General features: G+C 44.0%; 1 protein-coding gene across 1 annotated transcript in view; it reads right to left on the reverse strand.

Moving 5' to 3' along the window:
• The window catches only part of iqsec3a (IQ motif and Sec7 domain ArfGEF 3a), a gene marked incomplete at its 5' end in the record, with an annotated part of 83325 nt that overhangs the window by 32156 nt on the left and 39096 nt on the right, over window positions 1-12073 (reverse strand). Inside the window, 2 exon segments of the mRNA XM_068586109.1 lie at window positions 1333-2642; window positions 9702-10380. Coding sequence (XP_068442210.1) covers window positions 1333-2642; window positions 9702-10380 — 1989 coding nt within the window.

The raw sequence follows: 12073 nt of genomic DNA on the forward strand, positions 1-12073 counted from the left end.
AGTTTCTTGTATCGGTATGGGTTCCTGGCATTTAAGGCAAACTTTGTGATTGGCACATCAAACCATGGATATATATATAAAGACAGTGACGCATGAAGCAAAAAAAGTTAACTTCCTGGGTGTAAAATGACCTGCTCTTTCACATGTATGGGCCCATAGAGCAAGCCCACTAGCATTTAGCCTTTAACCCCGCCTCCCAACTGCTCGACCTCAGGCGCATTCACATGGTTGACGGCAAGAAACTATGGATTCGGCGATTATAGAATTTTACAACTTTAAGGACATACTGATTTAAATTAGGGCTATTTGTGTTTGTAAAGGGCCGTTTACACAAAAAAGATCATCTTATTTAGGCTAGAGACGTCTCTTTCTCAACATCAGAACGTCAGAAGAAGTATTTTTGGCAACGGCTTCACACGACGCACCTGGAAACCGTCCACGTGTTGGCCATGACAAAATCCTTTTTAACTAATGAAACCATTGTTAGCTTAAGTAGCTAGCTAGCTACAGCGGATCTTTTTTCTACCTTTATCTCAAATCAACGACTAATTGTTTCAAACATCACAAATGAACTTCAGTGGTAAATCCACCGGTGTCATCATCGTCACCTGCATTATGTGCTGTGTTAGAACAAAAAGCTTGACAGGCATAGCAATAATGATTTCTCTGGGTCGTGTGGGGCGTATCCAACTGTAATTTACACCATGTCTGGGTATGTCTGTTTCATTCCTGTCCTTTTACAAATCAATTGTCAAACAGCTCTGTGTCTCAATTATTCCTCCCAGTTTTGATTTGTCTTTCTGAGAAGAAAGAAGACACTTCTGATTCAGCTTGGGAGTTGGGCTTTATTCTGTTTGTTTATTAGCAGCAGGGGATCTGTGAGGCAGAGTGCTTTTATTTGCTCTTTTGAGTCCAGAGGGCCACATCAAACTTTAGGTATGATGACAGGAAGAGTGGAGCTAAAGACTTGTCTTTAGAGTGTTAAACTGGTACAAATACCCCATCAAATGTCCAGACTGGCTTTACTATCTGAACATGTGTGTGAATAGATCATTTTAAAATCCTACTCTGGCCTACTTTTCAATTGTTTTAAACAAGGCAGCAAGATATAGCTCACTCCAATCGTTTAAACTAAATTAATGACTAGATAAAAAAAATAAAAAAAACAGTTTCTGTCACATCTAAGTCTCTTTTTGATCAGGGTAGTAAATCACTGCTCACCAGGTTGCAATGATTCAGTGGTGATAGCATTAAACCGTAGCTGGATTACAAATGTAATCAGAATCATTGAAACATAGAAGAATGGAAATAAAAAATGCAGCGGCTACTCACACATTGAAGAGATTGAGGCCGATGCGGTAGAGGCGTTTCCGCATGACGTCAGTGGACAGCGTGGGTGATTTACAGCTGGCAGGGTTCTCACAGTGATAGCGTGGCAGGCTGAGGATCATGGCCTGCAGTGCCTCCTTGGACGAGGCTTCAGATGTGGAGCGTGCCTCTGTGGACGTGCTGCTGCTGCTCATCTGCTCTGAGCTGTTATCCGCCGTCTCCGAGCTGCACCTCTTGACCTCCAGGGGCTCCGCCACGGGCGAGCTCCCCAGCAGCGGCGGGCGGGCGTAAAGGGGCCCCGTGTGCGGCGGCATCACCACCGCAATGTCCTCTGGGCTTTGAGGAGCGGCCATCTTGTCCAGAGGGGTCAGGGGAGGCTGCTCGTCCTCCCCTAGCTCCTCTTCACTCGGTGGAGGCGCAGGGAACTCGACGTCCTGCTCGCCTTCGTCAAAGTCTGATTCTGGGGGCGGCGGGGGCTCTTGTGGGGGCGGGGGAGGATCTATGGGTTCGGCTGGGAGCTCCGCCGAGGGAGGGGGAACAAAGGCCGGAGAGGAGTTTGTTGTCGTGGAAGTTGACGTGAGAGTCGCGGGGGCTCCTTCTTGCTGGACGCAGCTGCCGACGGTGACGGTGGACGACTCCAGGACTGAGGACGAAACACGGAAGTTCTGGCTGTCGAACTGCACCGTCACGTCCCGGAACGCCATCATCAGCTTGCTTGCGCTTCTCGACAGGTCACTTGGGTCCAGTGGGCCTTGATGAAGCGTTGACTCTCCCCCAACACATCCTTCTCCTCCACTACCACCACTTCCTCCTCCTCCTCCTCCTCCTCCTCCTCCTGCTGCTGCTGCTGCAGCTGCCGCCGCCGCCGCCGCCGCTGCTGCTGCTGCAGCACTGAAGGAGTCGGCACCGAACTGATAGGTGCCGCCTTCTTGCAGTGAGCACATGGTCTTCAGGCTCCAGTTGCTGAGCGCATCGTCTATGGACTTGGCCAGTGACTGGACCTGTTCGGTGAATGAGTCTTCCAGGTCGGTCAGGCTGCCACCAACCGTGGCGGGCAGAGATGGCGAGCGCACCAACGGGATGCCTGTCAAGTTGTAGCCTTCTGCCAGGGCCCGTTCAGCAGAGAAACCCTCCGTGTTTTGCACGCGGACCTTGCGCAGGGAGATGCGTCGAGGCAGACGACTCTCCAGCAGCGAGTTGCGGATCTTCTCGAAGTTCTTGCTGAGCTGGTACTGGCGGAAGGCAGTCTGGATCTTGCAGGCAGCACGGCGGGAGATGAGGTGGCCACCGTATTTGTGCTCTAACATTTCGATCTAAAAAAGGGAAGAGAGAAGGATAGAAAAGGAAAATAAGGAATTAGTGGAATTTCTGTTGTATTTTTTTTAATTCACAAGAAGCAGATAACAGGCTATAACCTGGAAGGGCAATCTGCAATTATAAGGAAACTATTAACTGTCAATAATATGACAATTATGGCTGTGCACTGATTAGATATTGCAGAACAACCACCCGGATAGACACAGATTGGCAAGTTAAAACATCAAAACATGAGCGAGGACTCCCATAATGCTTTTTTATCACAGATGGTTACATTGATGCAAAGGTCACTACCGTTTTTTAAAAACATTTTTCATCATTCTCCCGCCTGTCACTGTGGTGCATGGGAGATGAATATGGCATATGAGTTGAATGTCAGTGTGAAAAAAAAGGCAGAGTGAGAAATGGGATAGCTGTGGAGGAAAAAAAAAAAGAAAAACAAACAAGAATCCCAGAAGATGAAAAGGGTTGTAAAGAGCAATTTTAGGAAGAAGCAGGCAACATTTCAATATTAAAAATCCAAATTTTAATAAAAAATATCCTCACATGGTTCAGTAATTATTTCTTGAAGCGGGCCGTGTGATGTGTGTACTGAACCCACATACAGTTTGCCCAAAGTCCCTGTTAGAAAGAGAGCACATGAAAGCTGACTCATGGCATTTGGTCAAACTGTTTCTTTCCTCGGCAAATAAAACTCGTAATCTGTGAGAATTCCACAGAGAGGTCCCTCCACGTAACTTCAAATTGTCTGAAACTGAACAAGCCATTAATCTTGCCTGTGAAAAATTGCTCAAATGCTGTGGGAAATAGATAGAGATGTAATATAGCCCTTCTTATCCAGCAGCAGCTCAAACACCAGATGAAACCTCTTTGAGTTTCCCAGAACAATCAGGGTGTGGGTATCTTTGGAAGTGCACAGAAAGTGCTCTTATCTTCTGCAGTCACTCTAAAATCCTTTTCATTCAGACTAAATCAATGAATATACTTCTGTTTCTGACCGAACTGCATCAAGGGCACGAGTGTGGAGGAGGATTCAGCTTTAAAAGAATAGCAGTGTCAGCGTCAGTCATTTTACAAATATGAAAAATGTGAAAGAAAATTGTTCAATGCTGCATAGAATTGAATCATTTTCGACAAAAATCCCATTTAATCGGTGTTTTCTTCACGAGCTGGTTTCTTGTGTACATGAGGATTAGCGTGGCCCAAGTAAAATATCCCTCCCGCCAATTCAAAAGCAATTGAACGAACTGTTACGGTGTCCGCGAAGGATCATGTGACTTTCAGCTGCTAATCTCCTTTTGCTAGTACTGGACAAAGTCACCCAACCACCTCCTGATAGGCTGTAAGGCCTCGAGGGTTTGCAATTTGTGATAAGTGGTTAGTTCAAGATGCAGCCTCTGACGTTGTCGCTGGAGGAACGGAATCACATACAAAGCTCTTTAGAAAAGTGGAATGACACTGAAAATCCATCTTATCTATTCCATTTACATTTCACTGCAGAGCCTCCGCGAGCAAACTGAGACGCACTGAGAATATTAAGGTGCTTTCCGAATAGGACGCCGGGTCGGAAGCTCTACTACTGTATCTGCTGATGGCGACTTCTCATTGGCTGTTACCTTGTGAAGACCGGTCCAGCTCAGCCTGAATATTCATCTCTTTAGAATCAGGATTGTTCTGTGAATGTGCTCTGTGCACTCTCAAAATGACAAGGTTAGCCTTATCGCAGGGACCGCGCTCCAAAATAAACCTGTTTTTTTTATTTTTTTATTTAAAGGACAGGCACAGAGGTAATATGATCTCATTACTCAGAAAGGTGTCCCTCATCAAAACAAATCCTGCAAAGAGTTCCACTGCAGAGGTGCCCTTGGTCGTGAGAACGGGCCGTCACTGTGGCTGCGTTTGATTAAATGTGGCAGGCGGGCTTGTTTGTTTTGCCTTCTGCGTAAGCAGGTTAGGGGACGATGAATAAAGCATTTGGGCCGCGTTGCTTTCTTTCTCTCAGAGTGTGTATCTGATACACTTTGCCACTCAGATTAGAGCCACCAGGGCGAGCTGGGACATGATAGATAGAGAGGAAAAAAAGGGGACAGGATTTCACGCCATTCTAAGATTGAGTCGGGACGATAGATGTGCGGTATGCTTCTGGTTTAACTTATTTGTACCATCAGAATGTTTCATTATTTTCTATTACTGTCATTACTTACAAAAGTACATCCAATATTCACTCGCTTCTCGCTCGGTCTCTACCATTTCCTAAGGGAAATATTTGACACTTTAGTTGCAAATGCTTGCCGGCTCGTCACTAACCGTGTCTGTCTTTTTAACCTCTGACACTCTGCATTGTTTTCACGATGCCATTGATACACTTCTCCAGCTCGGACGAGAGCCTACAGGTGGATGCTGGAGTGGAGGTGGGGCTTCTGTTTGACGTTTCTTTTGTTGTTACAGACTGATAGCTATGGCCACGATAATCACGGCATCCCTTGCTATTACTGTACAGAAACAACAAAAATGATGGATAATCAGAGCACTAACAAAACAAGAAAACAAGTGCATCGATGTAAAGGTAAGAAGAGATGGAAAGAGGCGATAAGACGGCTGGCCGCGCCAATAGTGGCACTGCTGAAACCCCCCACCCTCCCCATTAGCCGACTGTCAGTTCTACCTCTGATCACTTCACTAAGCGCTGATGGAGAGAGATTATTCCGGAGAGAGCACAGTGATGGCACTGCTCTGTCCCACCGAGGTCTAAATCGATTGTGACGGGCAGATCAGCAGCGCGCTGACCTCATGTTCCCCTTTTGAACGAGGGGGAAAAAAGGTGGAAAACAAACCTGTGCAAAGCGGTACAACACTGCAGCGTGCAATTACACAGATACTTAGAAATGGCGAGATACTACTGACAGGAAAATGTGTAATTCTCCAATAAAGGATAAATAAAGGTGATGGCTTGTGGAAATGTTTAAAATCAAGGACATACAAAGGAGAAGATCTTTAAAACTTCAGATGTCAAATAAACTACAAGTCCACAAAAAGGGGGCTTTACATTCAGTATAGATATTTGAGTTAATGGTCACAGTAAATTAGAAATGGGAGCTTGAATGCGAGTTGCAGGTGCAGAGGCAGATCTTCAGATATCATCAGATAGCGATGGTGGATATCGTGGCTCAAAATATGGGTCTTTTTCTGTCTATGTATGAAATATTAATACCCAGAGGCTCTGGAAAAGAAATGGGTTTTAGTCTAGAAATGTTTATGCTTCAAAGGAAAATGTGTCTCAAAACAAAAGGTCGACCAAAAGTACAATAAACAGAATGTTTTATTAATGATTTCAAGGAGCAGATTTAGTCAAGTGCAAAGATGTCTTTCCCTCTCTCCTTTTTTATTTTAGTATTATGAGATTACATGTCATGTAGAATATTAATTACTAACTATTTACCATACTAGCTTGTAGTAAAACAGTTTGGTTGTTTGTCTCTGAGGCCGAGAGCCTCTAATTACTCCCAATTGAAAGGAGTTTATCAACATTTTGAAAAAGGGTCTTATTTGCTTTTTATGGTATCTCTCTTCTCATCTAACACTCGGCCAGAGAGCTCATTTGTGTGGTTTCTAAAATGTCACACTATTCCTTTAAAAGAAAAATCAATGCCACAGGAGCACGACAACATGGCTGTCCAGGGGGATCAATGCACTGCATTTCCATTTATAGCCATCATCTTATAGTCTCCTCTGCAAATGTGCAAGATGTGCATAAATAAAACAGCAGATTATCAGATCTCACATGCTGCAGAAATATGGGGCGAAATGCAAAGCCTCACGATTATTAGCCCTCGTGCACACGGCCTTACAGCACAGAAACATCTGCATGATTAATGAGATGATTATATAACAGAAAAACTGGGACACAACTAATGCTGACTGTATTACAAGACGAGCATGACAATAAAAAGACTGGGTGTCATCAGAAGATGGTGATCAGTTAAGCCCAGACATCCTTGACCAAAGTCAGTTTGTGAAAAAGGTCGGTGGTTACTGAAAGACTGAATCTGTGTGTCTCATTAGTGTGGCCAAAGGACATGAGACGTTACGGCAGCAACGTATTGAACAATGTCATCATATTAGCCAATCCGTGCCTTTTTACATGAGCAGTTTCAGGACAAGCTGCGAGATATATCGATTGTTTTTTCATGTCTTTGTGTCGCTTGCGCAGTTAAGTGGCATTTTGAGTACCATCAAATTAAACTTTGCACCATTGAGTGTTTCACTTTATGGAGATAAATGTATTTTATTCACGGGTATCTCCATTTCTTTAGCAGAGATTAGCAGCAATTACAGAGCAGGATTAATCACCAATGACATCATCTTCCAGGAAAACAAAAGGCTTTGCAGTCAGTTAAGATTGAACCTTTATCCCTTTCTTTACCAGAACCTCTCCGTTTGATGAACAACTGTGGAGTAAATTGGTCCGGGCTCTGGCTGAAGAGTTTTAATAGACTCAGCGCTAATGACAATGCGGATAGTCACAGAAACACAAAAGACAAAACATGTATAAGGAATTCAGATTATTGTAATGTAAGATCACATATTTTTTTGTGAAGATTTGATTTAGTTTTTAGTTTAGACTAACACGCGTTGAGCTGGTGGTGGTGGGTTTATGGACTTTAGTTTAGAGCTGTCACCTTTTTTTTAAACCATAACCTTTGAACCTTAGTTGTGGTTACTGTATGGCACAAGGAATTTACACTTTGTTTATATCACTAAAAATAAGAATACATCTTACAGATAAGCATCTTAATTTCATGAACAAAACTGCCCAAGGCAGGAAAATGTACATATAAATTCACCAGTGTTCTACTGTAATGCATAATTAAAAATTCAAATAGGTTCTATATTCAAATGAGCTTGAAAAGAAAACACACACAAGTTGATCTCGAGACTTCATCACGAGGTTCCACCCCTGCAATCAAGGTATCGCCCCGCAGATCCAATTACTCTAACATTGATCTGCTCGTGCATCAAGCTCCTGCACCGCCAACTGTACAGACAGAAGATCAATCCAGCTGATCGCGTATCTCCAGCGCCGTTGACAGCGAGATAGTGGGAGCGATGTGAGATTAAAGGAGTGAAAATGAAGGTGAGAGGAAAACATAGGTGAGGAAAAGCTGAGGTTAAAAAAAACAAAAGATATTGAAAAGCTAAGCGACGAGTGCGGAAAAGACCGAATGAAAATGGAGCTGATGGAGAGTGAAATAAATCAACCATCCCTCTCAAATTCATTTGTTTCGTTGGTTGCTTGGGCGATGGATTTTATCAAACATCAACCATAACGCTTCAGACTGACAGTGTCACCTCTGACACTATCAGTGTCATTTGGATTGTGATTTATCTTCACAGTCTGGTGAGTGAAGCTCTTTAAAACCAGGGCGACTGGTTACCGATCGTTCTGGGTTGTTGATCGTCACTTGAGGTTAAGGGAGTGATAGTAATGGAAGTCAATAGCAGAGACGTCTGCAACCTTTGTGCCTCAATTAACATCCTGAAACCTGACAAAAAACCTGCACGATGTGCAATAGTTCTATTTAGGCCTGCAACTAAGAGAAATCTCCATTGTTGATTTAAAGATTTCCCAGAGCTCAGGTCGATTTCTTGAGATCCTAACCAACAGTACATAATCCAAAGATGGTCAATTTTTAAAACTGAGAAAAGCTGCCAATCCGTACAACCGAGAAGCTGGAATCTGTAAAACCTGTGTCAAACATGTGTCAAAGGAGCAGAGGGGGAAATAAACTGACGTGTCTTCCTTCAAGCTTCAAAAACAGTGGAGCATTCTTTTCCCATAATGCAACACAACAGCGTTTCATTGAACCCATGCTGCCTCCTAACCACATACTTTCCTTCGTAACACAAACGGCCTGTTGAAAATTAAATGTGTCAAGTCCAGACCAAGACAACCCTGACGACATCATTTCTTCAAGAGCCACATGGACATTATACGACTGCTTTCTCAGGCCTGTGACCAGAAAACTGAATTGCATGTGCAAAATCGATGGAGTGCTCCTTTAAAATATTAAATGATGATGAAAATGATTAAGCTCTAATCATATTCTTAATCTCAATGATGATCTGAGTTGCAGAAAACTGATCAGGCCCAGAGAGACCGAGCCCAACAGGTTTGCCCCACAACTCTGCTGCCTTACCTGGTTGAAGATCCATGGACTGGAGAATGTTGGTTGGATGGATGATAATGGAAAACGAATGGCGAATGTTTGATGGTTCTTGAAATGGAGATGATTATGTCATGATTGCCCAGCCCCTGATGAACAGCGTGATAAGAACACAAACATGAGAACATGGACACGCATGTTTAAATACAGTCACAGTTCATAGACATATCGGTTTCAGACCCAATCAGTTTCACTGGCTGCAACAAGATGAGAACAGATAACAGTCACATGCTTTTATTCTTCATGGAAATGGGGGCTTTTCATCTTTCAGAGGATCTCATAAAGCAGCAGAGAAAAAAAACAAACACAAAGGTTTTCCATTCATGCAGATACAAACACAATTTGTTTGCACATTGTCTTTATTTTACCCTGATGTGTACGTGTGCGTAAGGACCGCTTGCAAAAAAAAAAAAATACAGTGTATAAAACTTAATGTACATGAGTTGCTCTACTTCCAGTAAATTACAACACAGCAGTAAAATATTGTCTTATAACTTCTATAGTACTTTCAGAAGACATCCAACTTCGGTGAGAGACAAAACCATGTGAGGACGATGATGAAATGATGACATGACAATGACGGTTCATGAAAATGAAGAAAAGGAAGCTCGTCATTAATTGAGACAGTTTGGAAAAGTGCCAATAGGGGTCAGTGCGGCAAACAACGAGAAAATCTGAATCTCATCAAACACCAGCTTCTCTCCCGAAACACAAGTTTCCTCTTCAGACAGGAATATCACAAACATGTCAGACCACAAGACGTACAATACACACAAGCCAAGTTACTGTACCTGCCACACCAACCCTCCCCCATCCACAACACAACCCTACCTGCTTATTTTTGAGGTCAAGCGAGAGCTCATAGTCGGAGGTGGTGGAGTGTGAGCCGGCCCCGTTGCGCTGCACCCTCAAGGGCGACGCCGTGTGGTGCAGGCTGGCTCTCCTCCCCGCCCCACCTCCTTTTGCTCCTCCCCCTTCCTCCTCCTCCTCCTCCTCCTCCTCTTCCTGTGCTGCTTCGCTCTCGCGCTGTAGGGCCTGTGCCTCATCTCCCTCTTGCTTTCTCTTTGCCTCCACAACTTCTTCCAGCGTTTCCTTCTCTTGCTCCGCCGCCACCTGCTCCTCTCCGCAAGGTGAGGGGGCTTCAGGGGCGTCCTCTGCCGCCTCCTCGCTCGGAGCCTCGACTTGTGGCTGAGGCTGAGGCTCAGGCTGTTGCTGAGGCTGAGGCTGAGGCTGTGGGTGCGGCTCGGGCTCCGCCTCGTACTCGTACTCGGGCTCCGGTGTAGGTTGGGATTTGGGTTCGGGTTCCGGCTGAGGATTGGTTTCGGGCTGGGGCTGAGGTTGAGTCTGTGGTTGGGGCTCACACTGAGGCTGTGGAGGTTGAATCTGTGGCTGAGTGTCTTGCTGATGTTGCTCGGGCTGAGGTTGTGGTTGTGACTCGACCTCACTCTGCAGCTCCCCCTCTCCTCCCTTCCCTTCCTCCCCAATAGACGAGTCTGGAGAAAGGTCATCGCTGCAGAAAGGAGGAGAAAACGCAGAGTGAGGTTGCTGCTGCATCCGCGGTGAGCTCTGACCTCTTCTCCAGGCTGCCTGGGTTAGTGGTAAGAAGTTGACCCTTTTTTTTTTTTTTTTGCACGATCTCTCTCACTCTGCTACCAATTGTGTGCCGGGCCAGGTCTTCTGTCTGTCTGTCTACCTGCTCTGTTCTGTCTGCTTCTCTTGTCCGTCTAGACACTGACAGACAATGAAACAATGAAGTAAAAATGTACAGCACAGAACAGCTGACACAACCACAGGGTACGGAAAAAAAAAAAAAGGGAAAAAAGAATCAAGAGCCATTTATTTCAGCAAAATCTTCACAAGAGAAAATGTGAAAAAAACAAGAACGCTGACAGTCAAAAGTGACACACACACACACACACACACACACACACACACGCACACACACACACACACACACACACACACACACACACACACACACACACACATGGGGGACAGTCATGCAGCTATTACAAAATGTCTACACTTTTTGGACTGTATGTTTGAATGGATGCGTGTATGAGTGTTAGTGTGGGAGGTGTCTTTTTGTGGCGTAATTAAACAATAACGTAACACAGAGGGGGAAGTGGTAATCCGTGCTGCTGTGTTTGGGTGTATTCTGTTTTTTAAGCCTTTCTTTTCCGTTCCAGAAACCTCTTTTGTTCTGTGTTGTAGGTTTAGTATAACACATCTATGCTTACTTTCACTTGGTCTCTGTCCCTTTCTGTTACATGGTTGCCTTAAGTGTTATCACTGCTATCGGTTTCTGACTTGCTGTAATGTTGTTTCCATGTGAATGATGTCATATATGCATTGCACATAGGTTTGACTCTGAGGTAGAGGCTTTTCTGTCATGCTAGTGTTATTAGCAGGGACACATTGGAGCTAAATGATCTGTCAACTAAAGGACACATCCGTAATAGGCTCGTTTAACATTAGCCATTGTAACGTGTCATTGAAAGTTAAACACACAGTGTAATTATGGCCCGGTTGCGTTTAGGTGAGTCAGAGCCTTAGTATTGTGCATGCTGGCTCACTGGATTGGCTGTGACACACTAAATACTACAGCTACATATGTAATTTGATCAATTACACTCTGTGTTTACTCTGCAATGACGTGTCAAAATGGCTGCTGTGAAAAAAGGCCTATCAATAGAAAATCACAAAAACATGAAAATGCCTCAGACCTCATGTCTTTTTGAAATTACATAGGATATTAATTGGTATAAAGCCTTGTAAGCTGGAGTCACACAGTGTATCTTCAAAATGACAACTCTTTAGTTGGCGTACCGATGTTTGATAATTAGCACTTGATAAAAAACAGCTGAGGCTAATTAGAATGTCATTAGTGTTTCTAGTATTAGCATGTTGACCTGGTGCACTTCTCTAGGTGAAAGGTCAAGTGATCCATGAAGTCCTTTCACGTAATCCTGACTGTTTCTACAAACGTTCATAAGTCATCCAGTAGTTTTAGAGACATTTCACCCGAAAACCACAAACATTCAACAAATGATGAGATATTAAATTAGATAAATGAATGCTTTTGACCTGCTTGTGGTGCTAGATTCAATGTCAGAAGATCACCAAATGTTTTAGAATGAATCCTCTGGGTATTGTGATTGTGTGCACAAAATGTCATGGCAATCCATTGAATAGTTGTTGAG

Source organism: Clinocottus analis, unplaced genomic scaffold (genome assembly GCF_023055335.1).
Source record: "Clinocottus analis isolate CAN_PGR_092001 unplaced genomic scaffold, fCliAna1.0.p SCAF_20, whole genome shotgun sequence".
In the NCBI taxonomy this organism is placed as follows: Eukaryota; Metazoa; Chordata; class Actinopteri; order Perciformes; family Cottidae; genus Clinocottus; species Clinocottus analis.